This window comes from Amblyraja radiata, chromosome 32 (genome assembly GCF_010909765.2).
Source record: "Amblyraja radiata isolate CabotCenter1 chromosome 32, sAmbRad1.1.pri, whole genome shotgun sequence".
Classification (NCBI taxonomy): Eukaryota; Metazoa; Chordata; class Chondrichthyes; order Rajiformes; family Rajidae; genus Amblyraja; species Amblyraja radiata.
This window is the reverse complement of record NC_045987.1, coordinates 219,848-245,680: the sequence shown is the minus strand read 5'-3', so window position 1 is coordinate 245,680 and position 25,833 is coordinate 219,848. Positions and strand designations below refer to the sequence as shown.

At 50.5% G+C, this 25,833-nt stretch overlaps 2 protein-coding genes across 4 annotated transcripts; both read right to left on the bottom strand.

Moving 5' to 3' along the window:
- Positions 1-3,270: 3,270 nt before the first annotated feature.
- Positions 3,271-17,458, bottom strand: edf1 (endothelial differentiation related factor 1). Of its 2 annotated transcripts, XM_033049163.1 has the most exons (6): positions 17,360-17,457; positions 16,781-16,801; positions 9,422-9,473; positions 5,646-5,806; positions 4,879-4,972; positions 3,271-3,668 (listed from the first exon to the last, which is right to left on the bottom strand). In XM_033049163.1, exons 1-6 carry the CDS (start codon positions 17,414-17,416, stop codon positions 3,607-3,609), a joined length of 447 nt encoding a protein of 148 aa, XP_032905054.1. In that variant the 5' UTR covers positions 17,417-17,457; the 3' UTR covers positions 3,271-3,606. The 2 variants fall into 2 exon arrangements, with proteins under 2 accessions (XP_032905054.1, XP_032905055.1); XM_033049164.1 differs by lacking the exon at positions 16,781-16,801 and having other exon boundaries at positions 17,339-17,458.
- Positions 17,459-18,461: 1,003 nt separating this feature from the next.
- On the bottom strand, positions 18,462-25,315 carry uap1l1 (UDP-N-acetylglucosamine pyrophosphorylase 1 like 1). 2 transcript variants are annotated; one of them, XM_033049161.1, is made up of 10 exons: positions 24,920-25,315; positions 24,162-24,366; positions 22,797-22,972; positions 22,222-22,394; positions 21,809-22,002; positions 19,923-20,063; positions 19,351-19,539; positions 18,964-19,030; positions 18,756-18,817; positions 18,462-18,701 (listed from the first exon to the last, which is right to left on the bottom strand). In XM_033049161.1, the coding sequence occupies exons 1-9, from the start codon at positions 25,212-25,214 to the stop codon at positions 18,758-18,760; spliced, it is 1,500 nt and encodes a 499-aa protein (XP_032905052.1). In that variant the 5' UTR covers positions 25,215-25,315; the 3' UTR covers positions 18,462-18,701; positions 18,756-18,757. The 2 variants fall into 2 exon arrangements, with proteins under 2 accessions (XP_032905052.1, XP_032905053.1); XM_033049162.1 differs by having other exon boundaries at positions 18,462-18,716; positions 18,762-18,817.
- Positions 25,316-25,833: the final 518 nt, after the last annotated feature.

The window sequence follows — 25,833 nt, the reverse complement described above, 5'->3', positions numbered from 1 at the left end:
TTTGACTTACTGACAAGCCTAATAATGATCTGTTTGTTTCTTGGCAAGTCACCCCGAGTCATCATGCCCCTCTCGGGTATTTGTGTCAAACACATTTTCCTGCTTGCAACAACAACAACAACAAGGGAATCTGGGATACAGGTAAGTCTTGATGCTCTCATTAACTGTGTTGCCACCGTAACATGTCCAAAATGAGAATTTGGAGATATGGCATTAAAAAAAACATAGGACATGTTCTAGCCCCCTATATGGTTGTGGCTTGCTGTGGTCATAGGAATCCAGCTGTGGTCATAGGAATCCAGCTGTGGCCATGGTAATCCAGCTGTGGTCATGGGAATCCAGCTGTGGTCATGGGAATCCAGCTGTGGCCATGGTAATCTAGCTGTGGCCATGGTAATCCAGCTGTGGCCATCGGCTACAGAGTGTTACTGGAGCTTAGAGTCAGCGAGATGAGAGCCTGCAGGAGTATGAACTCGTATCCCTGGGACTTGAGAGCCCCCGTTCCACTCTCATGGTCAGTCATGCTGTATAGACTGCAGTTAACTGACTTACTTCAGGTGGTAACAGGTAACCTTTGTGCATTCTCTTTCAGGGAGTCAACATGAACACTGCCACCAACTGCTGGCGGTTGGGGTGTGGTGCGGACACTATCCTTGCCGACAGTCACTCTCCCTGACCATCACAGGGGAGGCAATAAAGAGCAGCAGCAGCCAGAATTAGTTCTCCCTGGTATTTTTCCCTTTGGTTAGTTACGAGATAGTGTGGTCAGTGCCTGTGTTATTTATCCACACAGAACGGCGACAAAGGTCAATTCCAGTGCCATTGATATCATGTTGGTGAGTGGAATTTATTAGAAAATATGTTTTGCGGTGACATCTATGCAATTGGTTAAACTTACAATTCTCCTTCCAATTCCTACACAGACCTTTCTGTCCTCGGTCTCCTGCAGTGTCAGAATGAGGCAAATTGGAGGAACAGTATCTCATAGATCGCTTGGGCAGCTTACAGCCCAGGGGTATGAATATTGATTTCTCACACGTCTGGTAGCCCCGGCATTCCCTCTCTCTCTATCCCTCCCCTACCCAAGTCGCACCAGCTTCTCATTTTCACCCAACAAACAGCTGATGATGGCCTGTTTCCTTTATCATCGTTACTTTTTTGCATATCTCTTATTCATTGTTCCTTATCGTCGTCTATATCTCTCGTTTCCCTTATTCCTAACCAGTCTGAAGAAGGGTCTCGACCCGAAGCATCACCCATTCCTCTCCAGAGATGCTGCCTGTCCTGCTGTTACTATTTTCACGATTATTATTGGTTTATTTTGGTTTAAATTACATTACCAGCATATCCCAGATTACAAAACACAATTGGGTGAGTTAGTGCAGTCGCTGTTCTCCTGGGACGACTGTAATGGAGTGAGAGACAACCTTACACATGGAGGTGGACAAGGTCCACAGTATCTCACGGATGCCCAGTTCTGAGTCTGACCCACTTAGCACAACCGTAGTGTCAGACAACACGGTGGAGGGTGTCATCCAGTTCTCCACAAGGCCTGTGCAGTGATCCCTTGCACAATCTGTCACAGGTAGCTGAGTGAGGATGAGGAAGTTTATTCCTGGTTCTGGTTCACACACTACCTGTTGCAAAAACAATCCTTCAGTACCTGGCCAGCCCAGCCCAGACATTGGTAATGCTAACAGGCCACTTTGGGTGATGCACATGCAAGTTTACCAGCCAGAATTTATTCAGTGCCCTGTTTACTCCCAGTGCTACTTCCAAATGTTAATCCGCATGGACATTAATTCATCAGCTGAAGGAGTCGAGAGGTGGAAATCACTTTCCTCGCCTATGTGTGATCCAATACCATGAGACATCATGTGGAGCTCTGTCCTGGTGGGGGACAGCACTGAACCAGGGCATGTGAGTGGGAAGACTGGCACCTTCTATATAAGGTCTGATCCTGTAGGACTCAGGCCTATGCTTCACTGCTCTGTGGATCAGGTCTCCTAATTTGCACCAGTCCCCAGACGTTTGTTGGCCACACTTCGCAAGATCAATAGGCAAAGGGCAACTTCTCCATGTCCAATTTTGGTGGCAGTTTGATGCCGGGCATTTTTCCAGTGTAATTCTTCATTGGTGCATCAGTTGTAGTCAAAGTGAGTAGATATCTCAACCTCTTCAGAGGACAGTTAATGATCAACGACATTGCCGCAGGTATCAAGTCACATAAAGACTAGGGTATGATTGGAACATTCATCCTCCCAAAAGACTGATCCATGTGCTGCAATTACACTTGAGTGTTCTACACTCTCCCGGGCTGCAGAATGGACCCACTCTGAGTAATATAGACTGGGTGGTTATAATGAGGAAACTATATACATGAACAGGTGAGGAGATGTTTGGCCAAAAGCCAGAGATGATAGTTTACAGAAAAGCATGTAAAGCCCACTAATGCTATCTCAGATACCTGAAAAGGTGTCAGGGAGGGTCAAACATCAGTTCCAGGGCAGCCCAGCATGATGGGTGGGACCTCGGAAAGAGAACTGACTACAGAATAGGGAAATGCACCCGGGAGAATCAGCCGTGGACATTTCACACAATTAACAGGGATTTCACCAGATGTGAGCCAGTGGAAATAGCATTAATGAAAGCTGAGGTGGTCCATCATGAAGGCAACTATCCCAGTCAGAAAGAAGGAATAGTATAGAGAACTGCCACTTATTCACGTGTTAAATGGGACACAAATAATGTGATTTAGGATGTGTCTGCAAGGGGATTGGACAGGCACTTTGCACAGACCCAGCCAGGTCTCAACCATGAAGTATCTGTGTAGTTAGAGTGTGACCATGCACAGGGAGATATGGGACAGACAGCTCACTGCAGGGCAAGAGCTGAAACTACACCAACAGTTCAGTTACAGTTCTCCAAACAATGCATGCTAGTTTGTAGGATAACGCTATCTTTAATATGCTTGAGCTATTTTAGTTCATATTCTATTGTATTCACTTTATTTGCAACATTTACCTATCTTTAATAAACATTTCAAGTTCTGGGCTGTGGTTCCATAAGTAAAACTCATATTACCTAACCTGCACACTTCCCACTGACTCTGTCTGAAGAAGTGTCTCGACCTGAAACGTCACCTATTCCTTTTCTCCAGAAATGCTGCCTGACCCCGCTGACTTACTCCAAGATTTTGTGTCTAACTGAGGTTATGGAGTTTATCACCAAGGGCTTTGACTCGCAATCCTCACACAGCACACTCAGACACAAAGTCCAAAGGTTTAAACTTTATTTCTACAGAAAGTTAGAGGAAAAGTGAGAGGAAATCATAAGCACCTCCCTGGAGGTGGCAGTTGGGGAAATGAAAATTTAGCACAAATAAAGTTTTCACACTTCTGTCCTGGTTAGAGATTAATTGCATTCAAAACCATGCCTGGGAATCCGAGAGCAAGCTTTTCTTTGGGTGAAGTATAATGCCAGCAGATGGATTGGTTTACTCGGGCACAGCAGCCCAGAATCAGCTTGGCAACAATGTCATTCTGACTTGTGGAAAAGCCAGGGGAGACCAGTTCAAAAGAAAGAACTGATTTCGAGGCTTTGTTCTCATTTTTTCTTGGGGCCCTTCTCCAGCGGTTGTCCAATATCCCTTCCACGCAACCGGAGGCCTTTTAAATGAAACAGAAAGTTTACTTAACACCAAGCAAGTTCACACGGGACAAACGCAGTGCAATGGGGGATGGTTAATGTATGCCACAGCTCGGCCACCATTCACTGCACCCTCCTCGACCCACAGCCTTGTGAAACAAAAGCCCTCTCCCTCAGCATCCCCCAGTTATGGACATCCAACATTTTGACCAAACAGCAACGAACATGAAGCAGATTTCTAAATCTGGATGCCATGGCATCTGTAAGCAAACTTGAGAGTGGTGACAGTCCCATGTGGCAAGTTTGTGGGGCGATGGTATGGAGCACACGAGTGTCCATGATGATGGATGGAGTATTGGACGAACAGCGGCTTTGTACAGATGGATGTAAGCTGCAAATGGCAATCGGCTCTCCCAGGCAAATGGAGAGTATTCTACTGACAGGAAGATATCCATCTGTTGCCTGGTCCAGTTCTGCTATGGCTAGAATCTTCTAGTTGGAGTATCCTATGATGAGAATACCTTGGAAAGTCTAGGTGACAAGATTAGATTGTCTTGGAGGAAAACCCTACTTCCATCTAAAACTAAGCAGATCTTACTGTACATGGAACTGTGATCTGAACAGTCTATTCATTGACAAATGTGTTCCCTGCTGAACCTATGTTGGGGGTGACATGGCTGAACTGGAAAACCTTGGGTCCCGGACACTATCCTGACAAACTCCTGCAGTGATCTGTAGGATAAGAAGTTGAATCTTTAACCATGGAACTCAACCACACTCACCCCCAGCTGATGCTCATGGTGCAGGTGGCCAGGGGCATGCTGGTGAGTTAAGTGGAGCTCCATCCATCATTTTGCTGATGATTAAAAGTAGACAATGGGCTACACTGGGTCAGTCTCTCAGGAATGCTCCTTGTCCAGCCTACTGTAATTGGTATTCTGTATGACACCACTGTTGTGTACACAAGGTGATGCCTTACATGGGGTTAGTCTATGTCATCGTTCAAGATACTGCAGTTGGATAGTTGTTGACACCCTCCACCTGTGCAGTAACAGGAGTTTTCAAACACTTGTATTCACATGGAGTGAATCAATGTGCATCAGAGTAAAGTAATGGTGTGGGTGATTCCCTCACAAGGAAACACAGATGGATTGTGAACCTTTCAGCCTTGCTTTCACTGAGCTCTGGTCTGGATGCTCCTTGCCACCCTGGTAGGACTTGTGGACTCACCGAGCACTCTTTCAACCTTGCCAAGAACCTGGTTGTTGGGAATGGCTTTCCCACACTCGTAGTCGGCAATGACTTGGGGCTTCTCACTGATCTTCTGTGAAGAAAGCACATGCCAAGGCATGGATCACCGCTGTGATCAATCTCTAACAGCCTGCATATCACCCTCCCCTCACCTCCACATTATGCAGAAGGGTTGCTCACTCCACCAGCCCACCCTATACGGTGTTGCCCAAGGTACCCGTCCTGCCCCCACCCCACACGGTGCTGCCAGTTACCCGTCCTAGCCCTTTCCACCGCTAGCTATCCGTTATCAATGCCAGCCCTCCCTGCAGTGTCACCATTCCCCCCCGCCACCCACCATGCAGTGTCACCATCCCACCCACCCTACACAGTGCCTCCATTTTACCCCCCAGCCCACCCTGCAGTGTCACCATTCCCCTCCCCTGCCACCCACCATCCCACCCTGCAGTGCCACCATTTTACCCACCCTGCACAGTGCCACCATTTTACCCCCCTGCCCCCCACCCTGCAGTGCCACCATTTTACCCACCCTGCACAGTGCCACCATTTTACCCCCCTGCCCCCCACCATGCACAGTGCCACCATTTTACCCACCCTGCAGTGCCACCATTTTACCCCCCTGCCCCCCACCCTGCACAGTGCCACCATTTTACCCCCTTGCCACCCACCAGCCCACCCTGCCCAGTGCCTTCCTCCACACGACACAGAAGAGACAACTTCAGATGTTGGTCGGCCTGTTTACTTACGGTGGCCAAGTCCTTTTGATTCATCCCCATGTTTTGTCGGGCCTGCTGGATTAGTTTGCCGACAGTGAGCGACACTCGCTCATGGTGCAGCTCCTCCGTTTCCCGATCTAGCTTTGCAGTGTTCTTGGTTATTGTGTGTTGCTTATTTTGTCCCGCAGACCCTGACAAAACACAAAGCAGAGATCTCCTTCAGCCAGTCACAGCATCAAGCGAACAGGGACATCCATCTACTAAAGACCAATTCCTCACAGTGGACAAGGCCCAATTAAGGTTGAGGCTCCGCTCCGTCTGCAGCGACCCAACTGTGCTCCAGGGCAAATATAGTGAGGATCTGACACAGCAAAGTTCCTTTTGCGTTCTCCATTGAAATTGTTGCAGGAACGGATAGCCAGAGCTTAGTGGCATGCTGCTGAGATGACAAGCTCTCCCTCAATGTCAGCAAGGTGCTAGCCATCAACCTCACGCGCATACGCCAGTCTACATCAATCCCTTGAGAAAGCCGCCAAGAACCATTCACACGCTGGTTATTCTCTCCCCTCTTCCATCAAGCAGAGGGGAAAAAATGAAAGCATATACCACTAGGTTCAAGAACAGATTCTTCCCTGCTGTTAGATTCTGAATGGACCTCAAATGCTACGGATGAATTGCTGACCTTCCAATCTACCTCTTTGCAGCCCTTGCACTTTTTTGAATCTACACTTTCTCTAACTGCAACACTATTTTACTCATGTGCAGTATGATTGCACTCAAATATGGGGTGATCTGCCTTGATCGCAACCAATGCAAAGCTGTAGCCTGATAATAACAAACCAATACCACATGAAGTACAAAAGCCTACAAATGCTGGAAGCCAGAAATAAAACATTAATTTTACATATTATGCCCATGTCCCTGTGCAGTAGATGCCTTGAAACAACACAAGTGTAGGGAGTATTTAAGGCTTAAACACTGCTGAGATTCTTGTAGCTTCCCTACATTTTCCTGCTATGCCTTATTTCCTTGCACGAGAACATTACTCAGTCTGATGGTCAACCCATGGAGCATGCTGGAAGGCCCAGCAGTGCCTGCAATCTTTTTCCACAACTGCTTACATTACAAACCCACTGACTCACATGGCTATCTGGACTACACGTCTTCCCACCCTGCCCCCTGCAAAGACTCCATCCCCTACTCCCAATTCCTCCGCCTACGCCGCATCTGTTCCCAGGACGAGACATTTCATACCAGGGCATCGGAAATGTCCTCGTTCTTCAGGGAACGGGGATTCCCCTCCGCCACCATAGATGAGGCTCACACCAGGGTCTCATCCATACCCCGCAACACTGCTCTCTCTCCCCATCCCCGCACACGCAACAAGGGCAGAGTCCCTCTGGTCCTCACCTTTCACCCCACCAGCCGTCAAATACAACACATAATCCTCCGCCATTTCCGCCACCTCCAACGTGACCCCACCACTCGCCACATCTTCCCATCTCCCCCAATGTCTGCCTTCCGCAAAGACCGCTCCCTCCGCAACTCCCTCGTCAATTCTTCCCTTCCCTCCCGCACCACCCCCTCCCCGGGCACTTTCCGTTGCAACCGCAAGAAATGCAACACCTGTCCCTTCACCTCCCCCCTCGACTCCATTCAAGGTCCCAAGCAGTCGTTCCAGGTGCGACAAAGGTTCACCTGTATCTCCTCCAACCTCATCTACTGCATCCGCTGCTCTAGATGTCAGCTCATTTACATCGGTGAGACCAAGCGTAGGTTGGGCGATCGTTTCGCCGAACACCTCCGCTCAGTCCGCAATAACCTACCTGACCTCCCGGTGGCTCAGCACTTCAACTCCCCCTCCCATTCCCAATCCGACCTCTCTGTCCTGGGTCTCCTCCATTGCCAGAGTGAGCAACAGCGGAAATTGGAGGAACAGCACCTCATATTCCGTCTGGGGTCCTTATGGCATTAACATTGAATTCTCCCAATTTGGCTAGCCCGTGCTGTCTCCTCCCCTTCCTTAACCCTCTAGCTGTCTCCTCCCACCCTCCCATCCGCCCGCCCTCGGGCTCCTCCTCCTCCTCCCCTTTGCCTTCTTTCTTTCCCCACCCCCCATCAGTCTGAAGAAGGGTTTCGGCCCGAAACGTCGCCTATTTCCTTCGCTCCATAGATGCTGCTGCACCCGCTGAGTTTCCCCAGCAATTGTGTGTACCTTCGATATTCCAGCATCTGCAGTTCCCTTTTGAACAACCTGCTGCCTGACTTGCTTAGTTTTCCATTTCAGAGATCCAGCATTTTCAGTTTTTTTAATTTTTTTATTCCCTCTACAAGTTTCCCACAATTTGGTTAACAGAGGGGTGAACACTCAAAGCCTCCAGTTCCTGAATTGCTTTCTCCACATCTTTAGAGCAAAGGGAAGAGACTTGAACTTTGTTTCGCCTTCCATCACAGTAAGGAACGTGTAGGAATCACTATGGTGGATGTTTATGTTAAAATGTGTTTTGGGTGATCTGTTGCTTTTTATTTGTATGACTGACTTGGTAAATGAAATTCCTCATATGTTGCAAAGCATACATGGCTAATAAAGTACTATTCTGATTAGTGGAGATTATAATTATTACACAGTCATTTACTTTGTGATCAATCAGATTTGCCTATTCTTACATATAATTGTGCAAGAGGGGAGTTTACACAGAGAGAGGACAGAGGAAGTACAGATCAATTTGATGATTGTCTATTGCTGAGGATTCCACGATAAAGCTGACCAGCACAACAAAGGTTTGTAGATTGACAAGATGTTATCTTAAATTATTAGCAGATACATTCTGCCAAATAAACTACACGCATACAAACATAACAACTGGGTAAGGTAATATTACCTTAAGGTAAGATTACCGTAAGCAACTACGGTAATGGACAGGAAATGTAAAGGAATGCTACCGATATCGGGAGGCATTTGTTCAGACTGCTCTACAGAAACCTGTTACATGGTGAAGCTCATGATCTGATACACCATTGATCTGATGGGCAGGTGATCACAGTGATAAGTCTGGAATTCCTACTGGAGTGGATGACTGCAGCCTTTGGTGTAGTGAAGGAAACAAGTGTCCAACAAAGCTCCCCATTCTGGCTCAAAGGATGACTCGCACAGCCCTAGGATTATTGTTGGGTAAATGATGTTTCACAAAGATGTTTCACAATGATTCATCCTACTTATAAATGCCTTAAATAATATGAGAGGAAACCACCTATCCAAGATTGCAAATGATGAATGCAGGTGAAAGAAATTAATTGAACGGGAATATTAAAGAAATTCTGTGAATCGGGAACTGAGGAAGATGGATTTCAACTTCGGAAAAATATGTCATTTTTGGGTCCAAAAAGGTAACGCTGGAGATAAAAGGTTAAAAAGCGGAAAACTCTAAACAGTGAAGCAGAATACTAATCTATAATATCATACTGATATTACATTCTAATTTATCATCCCTTGCTCATCTTTAAGCCACTAATCGCTGTTTTTATATTTTGCTCAGTTATCTGACCTGTCCCTCATCTTCATACATTTATTTTCTAAGTTTGATAATACCCTCTTGGTTAATGAGAATACTGGTATATCTAAATAATCATGGATGTGTACAAAATAATCAAAAGCATTAATGGAATAGTTGTACTGGAATATAAAAGCCAGTGTGGTAAAGGAAACTGGAGTGTCTAGAAAAGCTCTCCATTCTTGCTTGCGGGTCTAAGAATGCTGCCCGCTCCCACCGTCCAAGGAGTGGGGTGCAATTATAAACCATGCTCACATTTCTTTGTAGTCTCCACATCGTCTCCTCTGCGTTGAGCAGACGTGATCGCCTAGGGAAGAGGAAGAAGGAGGTGAAATTAGATTAGATTCAATCCTCATCAGTAAGGTACAGCAGACATCAAGGTGATTTTAACTTCTGTCTGGAAAAAACTGATTAGAAATTCATTGTCAAGGATGTTTTATTATAACAGCGCAGGCTTGGGCAGGTCTCGTGTTGTCATAAACGTAGGAATAATTAATAACCGTAGTGTGGAGGCACTTCAAGGGAACAGAAATCATAATATAACTGGAGGAGAAAAGAATGCGTCCAAGACAAGTTGTGTAAAGGTAAAGAAGGGCAGTGGTGAGGGAATGAACGTAAGAGACAGTTAGAGTTCCCGGCAAGTTAAAGGAAAGGGTCGGGCTACTGAGAGGCAGTGAATTGAATTGAATACATTTTATTAGCCAAGTATGTATGCCTTGGTGCTTTGCTCGCAAGGATAACAACACGATATACAGTATATAATTAAAAATAAAACATAATTTAAACATGTGAAGAATGAAAGAAAATACCAGAGCAAAAGGAGGCTACAGACTTTTGGCTGTTGAGTAGAGCTACTGCTCGTGGAAAAAAGCTGTTTTTATGTCTTGCTGTGGCAGCTTTGACAGTCTGGAGTCGCCTTCCAGAGGGAAGTGATTCAAAGAGTTTGTGGCCAGGGTGAGAGGGGTCAGAGATGATCTTACCCCCTCGCTGATGGGGGTGAGGCATAGCAGGCATTTGAAGGAGATAACCAGATTTGAGCAATAATGAAAAATTCCAAGAGGCAGATTAGTTATTCACAGTTAACTAAGAGGATGGTATCAAATTTAAACAACTCATTTCATGAAGCTGGGAAACGAGTGATGATTGAGCAGAATATTAAAAACTGCAATAAGTAACTTAAAGATTAGCATGGAAGGAAAAATTATAATATAACATCAAAGAAACCAGAAATATAACAACAGATAATCAGGGGTCAGATATTTAGAAAGATAAAAAATAACAAAGTGAGCATTGTTTATTGTGAGAGCTTGGGGAATTAAGGATGGAAAACAAGATGACAGATACCTTGGATACACGTAACCTCCCAGCTGTAAATCAGGAAGTTGGATGCAATGGTTTTCATTTGCCCAACACACAATGCTAAATCTGGACCTTTGCAGAATTTTGCTCGTGACTTTTATCAAGCTAACTAATCTGTGGCATCGGTTCCTCCCCATTTTAAACAATGGGCTCACGCATGTTGTTGGCAGGTTAAAGACCTGAACCATGACAAAGGGCAACTGGGGGCTGTGCTGGACAAAAGGGAAATGCAAAGGTTACAAACGAAAAACTGAGAGGACTTGCCAACAAGAGCAAGTGGTGGGAACAGAGGTTACTCTAGTACAATTCACAAATAAGAAAACCTTTTCATAAAGTTTGCACAACTGCTGAAAGTGTGTTTATCGTGCAAATGAGAGATTGTTGACAAAAGTGATCAGTGCTGAGAGCTGGGGAAAACACTTCACCTCAAAAGAAAGTGAAAATAGGTTACTTGCCACGTAACCATGTGAGAGTGAGACTACTGTCAAACCACAGCTTGTAGGGAGTTGGTGCCTGAGAGAGGGATTAACACCATTGTCATGTGGTCCGAGGGCAGGTTCTGAGACCTTCAGTTGATACCAGAACTGGTGGCCATATGATCTGCCCACCACTGGCATTTGTTTAACTGTTGATTACCAATTTAACGTGTAAGAAGGAACTGCAGATGCTGGTGTAAACCAAAGATAGACACAACAAGCTGGAGTAACTCAGCGGGACAGGCAGTATCCCTGGAGAGAAGGAACAGGTGATGTTACCAATTTAACCCTGGTAACTGCTCAAAATGAGACCAACGACTCATATTACATCAGTGTCAGGTTGAATCATTCACCCACAAAGACCTTTCAACTCCCCAACCTTTGCAAATGTTATATTCCCAGACTATTCCAGAATCTAGAGAATGCTGGAAGATCAATGCCAGTTCATCATCTGTCTCTGGTGCCAATTTGTTTAAGTTGCTTTAGAGAGCTCGGAAAAATGCTGAAAAGCAGGACCTCCAGGGTTGTTATCTCCGGTTTGCTTCCAGTTCCTCGTGCTGGCGAGAGCAGGAACAGGGAGATACGGGACCTGAACGTGTGGCTGAGGAACTGGTGCACGGGGCAGGGATTTAGATTCTTAGATCACTGGGATCTGTTTTGGGGTAAGGGGAACTGTACAAAAGGGACGGATTGCATCTTAACAGGTGGGGGACCAGCATTCTGGCAGGCAGGTTTGCCACTGCTACACGGGTGGTTTTAAACTGAATAAGGGGGGTGGGGTGTCGAATGGGATAGTGGAGGATGGAGTTAAAGGGAAAGGGTTTCTTAAATGTGTGAGCGTAGAGACAGAGGGGTGTAAAATGAGGGTAGAAGCAATAGGTAGCAAGGTGAAAAGTAAAAGTGGCAGGCAGACAAAAACAGGGCAAAAATCAGAAAGGGCCACTTTTCAACATAATTGTATAAGGGGTAAGAGTGTTGTAAAAACAAGCCTGAAGGCTTTGTGTCTCAATGCAAGGAGCATTCGTAATAAGGTGGATGAGTTGAATGTGCAGATATCTATTAATGACTATGATATAGTTGGGATCACGGAGACATGGCTCCAGGGTGACCAAGGCTGGGAGCTGAACATCCAGGGATATTCAATATTCAGGAGGGATAGAGAGAAAGGAAAATGAGGTGGGGTAGCGTTGCTGATTAGAGAGGAGATTAACGCAATGGAAAGGAAGGACATTAGTTTCGAGGATGTGGAATCGGTATGGGTAGAGCTGCGAAACACTAAGGGGCAGAAAACGCTGGTGGGTGTTGTGTACAGGCCACCTAACAGTAGTAGTGAAGTTGGAGATGGTATCAAACAGGAAATTAGAAATGCGTGCGACAAAGGCAAAACCGTTATAATGGGTGACTTCAATCTACATATAGATTGGGTGAATCAAATTGGCAGGGGTGCTGAGGAAGAGGATTTCTTGGAATGTATGCGGGATAGTTATCTAAATCAACATGTAGAGGAACCAACGAGAGAGCAGGCTATTTTAGACTGGGTATTGAGTAATGAGGAAGGGTTAGTTAGCAGTCTTGTTGTACGTGCCCCCTTGGGCAAGAGTGACCATAATATGGTTGAGTTCTTCATTAGGATGGAGAGTGACATTGTTAATTCAGAAACAATGGTTCTGAACTTAAAGAAAGGTAACTTTGAAGGTATGAGACGTGAATTGGCCAAGATTGACTGGCAATTAATTCTAAAAGGGTTGACGGTGGATATGCAATGGAAGCCATTTAAAGACTGCATGGATGAACTACAAAAATTGTTCATCCCAGTTTAGCAAAAGAATAAATCAGGGAAGGTAGTACATCCGTGGATAACAAGGGAAATCAGGGATAGTATCAAAGCGAAGGATGATGCGCACAAATTAGCCAGAAAAAGCAGCATACCAGAGGACTGGGAGAAATTCAGAGACCAGCAGAGGAGGACAAAGGGCTTAATTAGGAAAGGAAAAATAGATTATGAAAGAAAACTGGCAGGGAACATAAAAACTGACTGCAAAAGTTTTTATAGATATGTGAAAAGAAAGAGATTAGTTAAAACAAATGTAGGTCCCTTGCAGTCAGAAACAGGTGAGTTGATCATGGGGAACAAGGATATGGCGGACCAATTGAATAACTACTTGGTTCCGTCTTCACTAAGGAAGACATAAATAATCTGCCGGAAATAGCAGGGGACCGCGGGTCAAAGGAGTTGGAGGAATTGAGTGAAATCCAGGTTAGCCGGGAAGTGGTGTTGGGTAAATTGAATGGATTAAAGGTCGATAAATCCCCAGGGCCAGATAGGCTGCATCCCAGAGTACTTAAGGAAGTAGCTCCAGAAATAGTGGATGCATTAGTGATAATCTTTCAAAACTCTTTAGATTCTGGAGTAGTTCCTGAGGATTGGCGGGTAGCAAACGTAAAACCACTTTTTAAGAAGGGAGGGAGAGAGAAAACGGGGAATTACAGACCAGTTAGTCTAAACTGCTAGAGTCAGTTATTAAAGATGGGATAGCAGCACATTTGGAAAGTGGTGAAATCATTGGACAAAGTCAGCATGGATTTACAAAAGGTAAATCATGTCTGGCGAATCTTATAGAATTCTTCGAGGATGTAACTAGTAGCGTGGATAGGGGAGAACCAGTGGATGTGGTGTATCTGGACTTCCAGAAGGCTTTCGACAAGGTCCCACATAAGAGATTAGTATACAAACTTAAAGCACACGGCATTGGGGGTTCAGTATTGATGTGGATAGAGAACTGGCTGGCAAACAGGAAGCAAAGAGTAGGAGTAAACGGGTCCTTTTCACAATGGCAGGCAGTGACTAGTGGGGTACCGCAAGGCTCAGTGCTGGGACCCCAGCTATTTACAATATATTAATGATCTGGATGAGGGAATTGAAGGCAATATCTCCAAGTTTGCGGATGACACTAAGCTGGGGGACAGTGTTAGATGTGAGGAGGATGCTAGGAGACTGCAAGGTGACTTGGATAGGCTGGGTGAGTGGACAAATGTTTGGCTGATGCAGTATAATGTGGATAAATGTGAGGTTATCCATTTTGGTGGCAAAAACAGGAAAGCAGACTATTATCTAAATGGTGGCCGACTAGGAAAAGGGGAGATGCAGCGAGACCTGGGTGTCATGGTACACCAGTCATTGAAAGTAGGCATGCAGGTGCAGCAGGCAGTGAAGAAAGCGAATGGTATGTTAGCTTTGCATAGCAAAAGGATTTGAGTATAGGAGCAGGGAGGTTCTACTGCAGTTGTACAGGGTCTTGGTGAGACCACACCTGGAGTATTGCGTACAGTTTTGGTCTCCAAATCTGAGGAAGGACATTATTGCCATAGTGGGAGTGCAGAGAAGGTTCACCAGACTGATTCCTGGGATGTCAGGACTGTCTTATGAAGAAAGACTGGATAGACTTGGTTTATACTCTCTAGAATTTAGGAGATTGAGAGGGGATCTTATAGAAACTTACAAAATTCTTAAGGGGTTGGACAGGCTAGATGCAGGAAGATTGCTCCCGATGTTGGGGAAGTCCAGGACAAGGGGTCACAGCTTAAGGATAAGGGGGAAATCCTTTAAAACCGAGATGAGAAGAACCTTTTTCACACAGAGAGTGGTGAATCTCTGGAACTCTCTGCCACAGAGGGTAGTCGAGGCCAGTTCATTGGCTATATTTAAGAGGGAGTTAGATGTGGCCCTTGTGGCTAAGGGGATCAGAGGGTATGGAGAGAAGGCAGGTACGGGATACTGAGTTGAATGATCAGCCATGATCATATTGAATGGCGGTGAAAGGCTCGAAGGGCCAAATGGCCTACTCCTGCACCTAATTTCTATGTTTCTATACGTAGGATATTGGCCAAGCAATAATTTACTGAGTCTTTTTCAAACTACAAAGATATAAAACACTGCTTTACCATTCTAATTTCTCTTGATTCAGAAGCCGCACTTTGCTCTTTCTCATGTATGCAAAGAGTCTTTTTCTTATATTTCTTGATAGTTTATTCTACATTTTGACACCACATGTACTCTGGCCACTGGTTGCTAAAATGTTGCTATTCCTCCAAATGACTGCCCATCTCGTCAGTAGAAATGTGAATTAGAATCTCTCCCTGCGATACTGAAACAATGAGCAAGAGTCTATTATTGTGACACAATGTCCTCCTTCACTGCAGGGCCCGCACTGATATTGGTCACTAAATATTAGGCTGCCTCTGACAGCACAGTTACTAAGTAACCTGAACAAAAGCCCAGTTATATCTATTACTGGGATATAATACTAGTGGGTGTTCTGGTAAATAGCTGGGCACTGTAGTACTCTAGGGTGCTCCACTGACATTGTGCCAATCAAATACCACACTTGTCATCTAAGACTGAAATAAAGTACCACTAGGCCAAGTACAAACTGGAGTACAAGTCTCTAATCAACAAATTTGTGGGTATAGATCTCTCAATGTATAATGCTGGATCATATTACATATAATTTGATTCCTCCTTATATCACATTGGATGCCCTATTGGTGGGAAAAGTTCAGAAATTATAATCCCGATATTCAAGCAAGAATAAAAGTGCTGGAGGAGCTGAGTGGGTCCTTGCCCTGGCCTTACCCTAATGCAGCATCTGTGGAGGGAAAGGACAGTTCCCTTCAGGTCGTTTTCTTCTTTAGGCTGATGATATTTCTCTCCACAGATGCTGTCTCAACAGCTGAGTTCTTCCAGCCCTTTAATTTTTTGCTCAAGATTCCAGCATTTTGTAGTCTCGTGTCTCCTTCCACTTACTCCGTGGGGCAAGACGTGATGACCCACACACAGAAATATATCACAAAGGGTATGTCCTAGGCACTGGAATACAAAGTTAACACTCCCTAACTAACAGATATTTACACTTGTATCTAACCTGAGCTTTGTGCCAGGGAACGTTTCACAGGGTAAAGTTACTCTGCTATGCCCACCCTTCTTGGCATGTCTGAGGGACGTTGATATCGCCCTTGCACTCGTGATATGTGATAAACATCTGAATGTCATCATTCACAGCAGAAAGACCCCAATTTCATACATGTTCCTGGTGCGCCAAATGTGGAAATCTAACAAAGATAGTTGTGCCCATAGCACATAAAGAGCTTAATGAGAATGTCAACGAGACCTTGGCACACGATATATGCTACATATTGTCCTGTATTTCTGGCGTTATACACCTGTAACTACTGCCAACCTTAACCCTCAATCAACAACCACATGCAGGTCTCAGGAATGTGAGAAGCCTGCAGTAAGGCAGCACCAAAGGGCTGGGGCGATGCTGGGCAAGGAGAGGCGGTGGGGGAACGAGTCTGTCCGGCTCTGGGGAGAGGGAGCAGCCGAGGCTCCTCTGCCGGAAGGTGGGGAGGCGCCCGCGGTGACATCAGGCCCGTCGGCGGGGAGAGGCCGACGGCGCAGCTCACGGCCTGGGCCCTGGGGATATATTTATAGCAGATTGAGAGATTATTGATCAGTGCGGGTGTCGGGAACGGGGAGAATGGGGTTAGGAGGGAGGGAGAGAACCACTGATGTGTTTGCGCAGTAAATCTACCAGAACCAGAGAGATCAGCCATGAGTGAATGGCGGAGTGGACGATGGGCCGAATGGTCTGATTGTACTGGTATCCCCCGGCGGAGCTCCCTCCCTCCCTCCGCCTCTCCCCGTGCCCCCCCTTGTCTCCCCCATGGGGCCGCACTCTCTACCCCGTGGGGCCCGCATCCATCCACCACCATGACCCACCTGCTTGCTCTTGGCCTGGGCCTGTGCCCTCTACCCCGTGGGTCACTCCCTCTACCCCGTGGGCCACTCTCTACCCCGTGGGCCACTCTCTACCCCGTGGGTCACTCTCTCTACCCCGTGGGTCACTCCCTCTACCCCGTGGGTCACTCTCTACCCCGTGGGTCACTCTCTACCCCGTGGGTCACTCCCTCTACCCCGTGGGTCACTCTCTACCCCGTGGGTCACTCCCTCTACCCCGTGGGTCACTCTCTCTACCCCGTGGGTCACTCTCTCTACCCCGTGGGTCACTCTCTACCCCGTGGGTCACTCCCTCTACCCCGTGGGTCACTCTCTACCCCGTGGGTCACTCCCTCTACCCCGTGGGTCACTCTCTCTACCCCGTGGGTCACTCTCTCTACCCCGTGGGTCACTCTCTACCCCGTGGGTCACTCTCGCTACCCCGTGGGTCACTCTCTCTACCCCGTGGGTCACACTCTCTACCCCGTGGGTCACTCTCTACCCCGTGGGTCACTCTCGCTACCCCGTGGGTCACTCTCTACCCCGTGGCCCATCACCCACCTGCTTGCTTTTGCTCTGGGCCGCATTCGGGCCTTTCTTGCGCAGAACCGTCACCGTGTCCCAGTCACTCTCCGCCATCGCATCCACTACGCATGCGCGTGACCCGCCATTAACTTTATTCAAACCCGCGCGAACAAACTTTATTGAAACAAAGGCGGGGCGGCCAATCAGCGGCGGCGGCGGCGGCGGCGGCAACAAGCCACGCCCACCCCGGCCCGTCGGCCCTTCCCGCCGCTGCTAGCCCCCGACCTTTCCCCTCCCCCCCTGTACACGGTCTCCCCATGGACCCGGCTGTCTCTCTGTACAGGGAGGAACTGCAGGTGCTGGTTTACACCAAACATAGACACAAAGTGCTGGAGTAACAGCAGGTTCGGGTTGAGGCCCTTCTTCTCCAGAATGTTCCCGTTCCTTCTCTCCACAGTTGCTGTCTTTGCCACTGAGTGAGTTACTCCAACACTTTGTATCTATCTTTGGTGTAAACCAGCATCTGCAGTTCCTTCCTTGCTGCCTAGACATCAGGCACATTTATGTCCATTCTGGTTTACAGATAGAGCATAGAAACAGGCCCTTCTGCCCATCAAGTTCACACCGACCAACAATCCCCTGAACACTACACATCAGGGCCAATTAACTTTGCAATGTGGGAGGAAACCGGAGCACCCGGCCAAAACCCACGTGGTCAAGGGGAGACCATGCAAACTCCATACAGACAGCACCCTCTACCACTCCAGCACTTTGTATCAGGTTGTGAGATGAGGAGTCGGATAAATGACAGACTGAGTGCTGACAGGCAAGAAAAGCATTTTATTGTGATTAATGTATAAAACTCATCAGTCCCTATGTTGGGGTTAAAGACAGCTTAATCACCCCCCCCCCCTTAACTAATCTCACACGCTGGCAGCAGCATAGGAAGGTGAGCATCAGAGTAACCAGGGGGGCAGCAGGGTGACACCAGAGCAAAGAGGGACAAGAGCAGGACAGGGCCAGGCCAGGGTGGGGCAGTGCCAGGGTGGGGCAAGACCAGGACAGGGTGGGGCAAGACCAGGACAGGGTGGGGCGGTGCCAGGGTGGGGCGGTGCCAGGGTGGGGCGGTGCCAGGGTGGGGCGGTGCCAGGGTGGGGCGGTGCCAGGGTGGGGCAGTGCCAGGGTGGGGCAGTGTTGAGACCCCTCACCCCGGTCCATCTCTGGCCGCTGAAGGTGGTCACTGCTGTCCAACGGCCCGACACCAGTGGAATCGCAGCCTGAAGACCAGCAGCGACGCTCTCACAGTCAGTAAAAAATCAAACAAATCTGTCAATAAATTGGCAACATCAATGATCAGCACAGCTGGCAGCGGCTCGTTCATCATCATCATCATCATCATCATCATCATCATCATCATCATCATCATCATCATCATCATCATCATCATCATCATTATCATTCCGTCAGGAGGAGAGGAGGGTGGAACTCACGGCCCTTCACTCGCTCCTCCAGGCCCTGGGGACAAAGACACAGGTCACTTGTGTTCCCCACCCCAGGGACACACACTGTGCGTCACCCCCCCCCCCTCCCTGCCCCCCACACACACCCCCCGCCCCCCCGGTACCGTACACACACTGATAACTGGATCGGCGATCACCTACCTCGCCTGCACTAGAGATGAGCGGTGAGATCTCACAAACCACAGGGGGGTCGTCTGTTTCCTGGAGCCTGCAAACAACCCCGAGCACATCAGCGAGTTCCACCCCGTCCCGTCCCTCCATCCACCCCCCATCCCGCTCCACCGCCCCGTCCCCCCTCCATCATCCCCCCCTCCATCCCGTCCCGTCCCTCCATTCCCCCCCCCCGCCCCGTCCCCCCCCTCCATCCCCGTCCCCCCCTCCATCCCCCCCCCCCCCATCCCGCTCCACCACCCCATCCCCCCTCCCCACAGACTGGCCGCACCGTTCCCTCCGCTCCCCCACTGCGGCCATACCTCCAGCCCCCTTTACCGCGGCCACTGTGGGCGACAGACAGGCCGACTAACTCACTGTGTACAGGCGGGCATGCGGTTGTTGCTGTGGTCCAGGAAGTGGGCACCGGCCTGAAGTGCCCAGCGGTAATGTTGCCACAACAGGGCGCGGCGGGCAGTGGAGGCCGTGTCTTTGGCACCAACACTCTCTGCGTTCTTCAGTGGAGAGAACTCATCCTCCCTCAGCACCTCCCACACGGCAAAGTTCCTGTGGTCACGGGGATACTTCTGACACGGGGAGACACCAGACACGGGGAGACACCAGACACGGGGAGACGGCAGACACGGGGTGACACGGGGAGACGGCAGACACGGGGAGACGGCAGACACGGGGAGACGGCAGACACGGGGAGACACCAGACACGGGGAGACACCAGACACGGGGTGACACGGGGAGACGTCAGACACGGGGAGACGGCAGACACGGGGAGACACCAGACACGGGGAGACACGGGGAGACGGCAGACACGGGGAGACACGGGGAGACGGCAGACACGGGGAGACACGGGGAGATGGCAGACACGGGGCTGTGCTGGTAAATTGAGGCAGAGCCGGCGGCCACTTTGACCCGAACCTCCCACAACAACTTACTTGGAAAACTGGAAAACATCGAAGACAAACTTCTCCATCTTGATGCCGTTGGGCTTCTCTGGTTTCACACAGTTCCCGTCCTCATCAACATAGGGAACCTTCTTCAGTGCCACGTGTGGCTTCAACTGAGCCTCAAACTCCCTGTGGGGGCAACGAGAGTTCAGGGGGCGACGAGAGGTCAGGGGGTAACGTGAGGTCAGGGGTAACGAGAGGTCAGGGGGCAATGAGAGTTCAGGGGGCAACAAGAGTTCAGGGGGCAGGGGTCATGGGGGGGGGGGGGGAAGAAAGCAACGTCAACTAAAGACAAGGTCCAAGTTTGTGGATGACACAAAGCTGGGTGGCAGTGTGAGCTGCGAGGAGGATGCTATGAGGATACTGGGTGACTTGGACAGGTTGGGTGAGTGGGCAGAAGCATGGCAGATGCAGTTTAATATGGATAAATGTGAGGTTATCCACTTTGGTGGCAAGAACAGGAAGGCAGATTATTATCTGAATGGTGTCAGATTATGAAAAGGGGAGGTGCAACGAGATCTGGGTGTGCTTGTACATCAGTCACTGAAAGTAAGCATGCAGGTACAGCAGGTAGCGAAAAAAGCGAATGGCATGTTGACACAAAATGCGGGAGTAAGTCAGCGGGACAGGCACCATCTCTGGAGAGAAGGAATGGGTGACATTTCAGGTCGACACCCTTCTGCAGTTCTTTCCTACAATGGCCTTCATTGTGAGAGGATTTGAGTTTAGGAGCAAGGAGGTCCTACTGCAGTTGTACTTGCAGTCCTACTTACAGGTGAGACTGCACCTGGAGTATTGTGTGTAATTTTGGTCTCCTAATTTGAGGAAGATGGGTGGGGGGGGGGGGGGGGGGGGGGGGGAGGGAAGATAGGGGGAGGGGGGCGGGGAGGCAGTGGGAGGGGGGAGGGGGGGGGGAGTGGGAGGGAGGGAGGAGACAGCACACTCACCCACGCGAGTGTTCCCTGAGGAACTGCAGAGGAGAATGAAAAGATACAGAAGAGAAAGTCAAAAACAAGGTTTAAAACCAGTCAGAAGACATGGATAAGTTGTGTAAACACACAAATCTCTATATCTCTATATCCTCCACATATTAAGCAGGTAACAGCCTCATTGTTGAGGTATTTATAGAGGGGTGGAATAATGTGGCCAATTAATGCAGCAGCTTTGAACTTTATACGAGACTTTATAACACTTGTCATGTAGTGAGGTTTTATCTGTTGATTACATTGTTTAGGGCAGGGTGCAAACGGAAGAGCAGAAAGTCTGGACAGTAAATGTGGGTTTAACGAGCACAAAGGTGTGATTCACAGGCGCTGATCACACCAGGAGTCCACTGGCCCACGGGGTCGGCACTGTGCCTGATCACCCAGTCCCACTCACTCCATGAGTTTCACCCTCATTGAATCATGCAGAATAAGGCTTGGATAGAGAGGATGTGGAGAGGATGTTTCCACTGGTGGGAGAGTCTAAGACTAGAGGCTTTAGGCTTAGAATTAAAGGACGTTCCTTTAAGAAGGAGATGAGGAGGAATTTCTTTAGTCAGAGGGTGGTGAATCTGTGGAACTCATTGCCACAGACGGCTGTGGAGGCAAAGGAAATGTTTAAGGTGGAGATTGATAGATTCTTGATTAGTGCGGGTGGCAGGGGTTATGGGAAGAAGGCAGGAGAATGGGGTTAGGCAGGAGAGATGGATCAGCCACTGGTCCAGGGGAGGGGAGGGGAGGGGGGAGGGGGAAGGGGGGGGAGGCGAGAGGGGAGGCGGGGGGGGTAGGGGGGGATGGTGTTTTGTTTTGTTTTCTGTGGTTATGGTCGGTTTCGTTTTTCTTTTTTGGGGGAAGAGGGAGGGAGGGGGGAGCTTTGATCGAGGGCCTTACCAAGCCACGGCCTTGAGGAAAGCAACGGTGAGGAAGTGGTTGCAGATGTTGCCAGCGTTGAAGGTGAGCTGCCCGTCAGGATTCCTGCGCTGCATGGTTGCCGGCACCACCTCGCTGTACTCCACCACCTGGTAATGCCCGTCCACCAGGCAAACCAGCCCCACCGGTTCTGTGGGGTAGGCCTTGCCCACCACCTAGAACAACAGCTGTGGGAGCACCGAGAAACCACTGAACCCCACCCCAGGGACCCCCACCCCATCGAACCCCACCCCACAGACCCCCCACCCCAGGGATCCCCCACCCCAGGGATCCCCCACCCCAGGGATCCCCCACCCCACAGACCACCACCCTAGCCCCAGACAACACACCAGCCCCACCGGGGAGGGGGGAGGGTGGAGAGGGTTTGTACCCACCTTGGCTCCACAGTCGGCCCCCCTCTCCACACAGAAGCCGATGAAGACAGGGTCAGCCATCTTGACCAGGATGTTGTCCACACAATAGATGTGAACCTCACACACTCCCCGCCGCTCCATGTCGTCCAGGATGCCGTGGTCAGTCAGTGCCCGGTACAGCCCCCCGTTCCCATCTGTGGGGGGGAGGGTAAGCACAGGGTCAATGTGTGGCCGTGGGCAGGTGGGACAGGTGTAGATGGGGCATGGTGGTCAGCATGGGCAAGGTGGGCCGAAAGGCCTGTTACTACTGTGTGACTCTATGACGTTGCCCTCCATTTATCTATCCCCCCCCCCCCCCCCCCCCCCCCCCCCGCCAGGGTCACTCGTGCCGGCAATCCCTGCCGTCTCATCCACAGCCCCAGCCCAGTGTGGCACAGTCTGTACGGCAGCACTGCGCTCTGGACACGGCACCAGGGGGAGTGAGTGAGCGAGCGGGGGGGGGCGGGCACCAGGGGGGTGGGGGCTCCAGGGGGGGGGGGGGGGGGTGGTCGGGCACCAGGGGGGGGGGACTCGGGCATTAGGGTGGGTGTACTGACCTGGCGCCATGGCGATACGTCCCATCCCTTCCAAGATGACCTTCCCGTCAAAGCCGACCGCGGGCAGCATCCTCTGCTCGAACATGACCACGTCCGCCTGGGGCAGCCCGAAGTAGCCGTGCTGACTGAAGAACGACTGTGTGGGTCCCAGCGTGAACTCACTCGTCATGATGTACCTTCACAACAGAGTCACCATCACCCCTCTGTACAATGTCCAGTACACACACGCTGGGCTAGTACACACACACACACACACACACACACACACACTGGGCTAGTACACACACACACACTGGGCTAGTACACACACACACACACACACACACTGGGCTAGTACACACACACACTGGGCTAGTACACACACACACTGGGCTAGTACACACACACACTGGGCTAGTACACACACACACACACACACACACTGGGCTAGTACACACACACACACACACACACTGGGCTAGTACACACACACACACACACACACACACACACACTGGGCTAGTGCACACACACACACACACACTGGGCTAGTACACACACACACACACACACACTGAGCCAGTACAACAGACATCAGGCTCTGCTGCTACTCCCCGTTCCGTAGTACAGTCACTAACTGCGCTGTGACCGGTATCTGGTGTGTACAGTCTCACTGTGTGTAACTGGTGTGTGTACACAGGCTAACCATACGGTACAAAGGGTGGTGGGTGTACGGAACAAGCTGTCGGAGGAGGTAGTTGAGGATGGAACTATCCCATCGTTTAAGAAACAGTTAGACAGGTACATGGATAGGACAGGTTTGGAGGGATATGGACCAAACGCAGGCAGGTGGGACTAGTGTAGGTGGGACATGTTGGCTGGCGTGGGCAAGTTGGGCCGAAGGGCCTGTTTCCGTGGTGGGTGACTGTACCTGGTACCTGTACACATTATCTGTGTTAGTGTGTACACACAGTTAGACTGAGTATCTGTATCTGTATAGAGAACCAGTATCTGTACGGGCTGTGTAAGTCTACATAGTCTAATTGTCGGTGTGTACAGTCCAGTTGTCAGTGTACAGTCTAGGTGTCTGTGTGTACAGTCTAGGTGTCGGTGTGTACACAATGTAGGTGGGTGCGTACACAGTCTAGGTGGGTGCGTACACAGTCTAGGTGGGTGCGTACACAGTCTAGGTGGGTGCGTACACAGTCTAGGTGGGTGCGTACACAGTCTAGGTGTCGGTGTGTACAGTGTACCTGTGCTGTCATGATCTCCAGACACAGAGTCGGTGTTACATGCTATTACCGGTGAGCGGTATGTGTCGTGGGGCAATGTCGGGGTATTCAGGGGCGGGCAGCCGTCTGTGTCCGGCAGGGACCGGGCTCTCACCAGGGCAGTGGGCACGGCCTGCCCGTCCTCTCCGCGGCCAGTGTTCGGACTCGGTGGATCCGCTCCGCCTGGATCTGGTAGAGCGTCTTGCCGCTGGGCAGCCCCACGTCGTACATGCCCTTGGGGTACGGCACCCCGAGACGGGTACCTTGCCCCCCCGCCAACAACAACACGGCCACTCGGCCCTCACCAATCTCCTGTAGACCTGGAACACACAGCACTGGGTCAGACACTGACCCCACTCACCCCCCACCCCCCACTCCACTCCACTCCCTCACCTCCCGCCCCCAAACTCCGCCCAGCCCTGACCGATCCTGGGCCACACGGCACTGGGTCAGGGTGAGGGTGCGGGAGGGCCGCAGGGTGCTGACGGTGCCGTGTTGCGGGCGATGTGGCCGGGCAGGGAGGGGGAGGAGGAGACGCTGCAGCGGCGCCGCTTCCTGTTGACTCCCGGTCACGAGAGAATCACGGGATGGAAACAGACCCGACAAGAGCGTCTCCCCTCCCCCATGCACCCCCTCCCTTTCTCCACCCCCCCTTACCACAACCCCCCCCCCCCCTCCCTCCCTCCACCCCCCCCCCCCTCTCCACAACCCCCCCTCCCTCCCTCTTCCCGGCACCGTCCCGTCCCCCCGCCCACCTCTCCCAACCCCCCTGCACCCACCCACCTGTCAGCCCGTCTCTCCTGAGTTTCTCTCCCCATACATCACCCCCCGCGTTCCCGCCACGTCCTCACTCCCCCCCCGGTCTTCACTCACCGCGCTCCCGCCACCTGTTGAGCTCCGCGGGCTGGGCCCGGGCAGCGCTGCCCACGACGCCGGGGGGCAGTGGCTGGAGGGCCTGGGGGCCGGTGTGGGGGCCGGGGCCGGGTTCGTGCCCGGGGGGGAGCGCTGCTGCCCGGGCCGCTGCCCGACAATGATCCCGCAGCTCCGCCGGTTCCAGTTGCTCTACGGCCGCCGCCAGTGACCCCCGCTCCTCCTCCGACAACTGCGGCCAGAAGCGCAGAACCTCCGGTTGTCCGGCCTCGGCCAAGATCGCCGCCGCCGCCAGCATCGTCCTCCCGCCGGCCGGACAAGGGACAGACAGAGGGAGGAAGAGTCCGGTCCGGCCCGTCGGTCAGTCAGCGGGTCGGGGGCGGGGCCTTTGGACATGTGGGAGGAGTCTGAGGAAGGGGCGGGGTCTTTGGCTATGTGGGAGGAGTCTGTGGAGGGGGCGGGGTCAGGAGTCATTGAGTGACACAGCGCGGAAACAGGCCCTTCGGCCCAACTTGCCCACACTGGCCAACAATGTCCCAGCTACACTTGTCCCACCTGCCTGCGCTTGGTCCATATCCCCCCAAACCTGTCCTATCCATGTACCTGTCTAACTGTTTCTGAAACGTTGGGATAGTCCCAGCCTCAACTATCTCCTCTGGCAGCTTGTTCCATACACCCACCACCCTCTGTGTGAAAAAGTTACCCTCGGATTCCTATTAAATCCTTCCCCTTCACCTTGAACCTGTGACCTCTGGTCCTCGATTCCCCTACTCTGGGCAAGAGACTCTGTGCATCTACCCGATCCATTCCTCTCATGACAGACACAAAATGCTGGAGTAACTCAGCGGGACAGGAGATAAGGAAGAAGGAATGGGTGGTGTTTCGGGTCGGGACCCATCTTCAGACTGGTTATTCCC

Bases quoted from the DNA above. Each gene is read 5' to 3' on its own strand.
- uap1l1 (XM_033049161.1), bottom strand. From the start codon at position 25,214: ATGCTGGCGGCGGCGGCGATCTTGGCCGAGGCCGGACAACCGGAGGTT. The intron at 22,395-22,796 runs GTCAGTACACCC...TCCCCCCCACAG, and splicing joins ACGTATCGCCATGGCGCCAG to ATGGGAACGGGGGGCTGTAC. The intron at 20,064-21,808 runs GTAAGGCCCTCG...TTGCCCCCACAG, and splicing joins TTCCTCAAGGCCGTGGCTTG to GGAGTTTGAGGCTCAGTTGA.
- edf1 (XM_033049164.1), bottom strand. From the start codon at position 17,416: ATGGCGGAGAGTGACTGGGACACGGTGACGGTTCTGCGCAAGAAAGGC. The intron at 5,807-9,421 runs GTGAGCATGGTT...GTGTTTTGTCAG, and splicing joins TGTGGAGACTACAAAGAAAT to GGTCTGCGGGACAAAATAAG. The intron at 4,973-5,645 runs GTAAGTAAACAG...CTTTCTTCACAG, and splicing joins ATCAAAAGGACTTGGCCACC to AAGATCAGTGAGAAGCCCCA.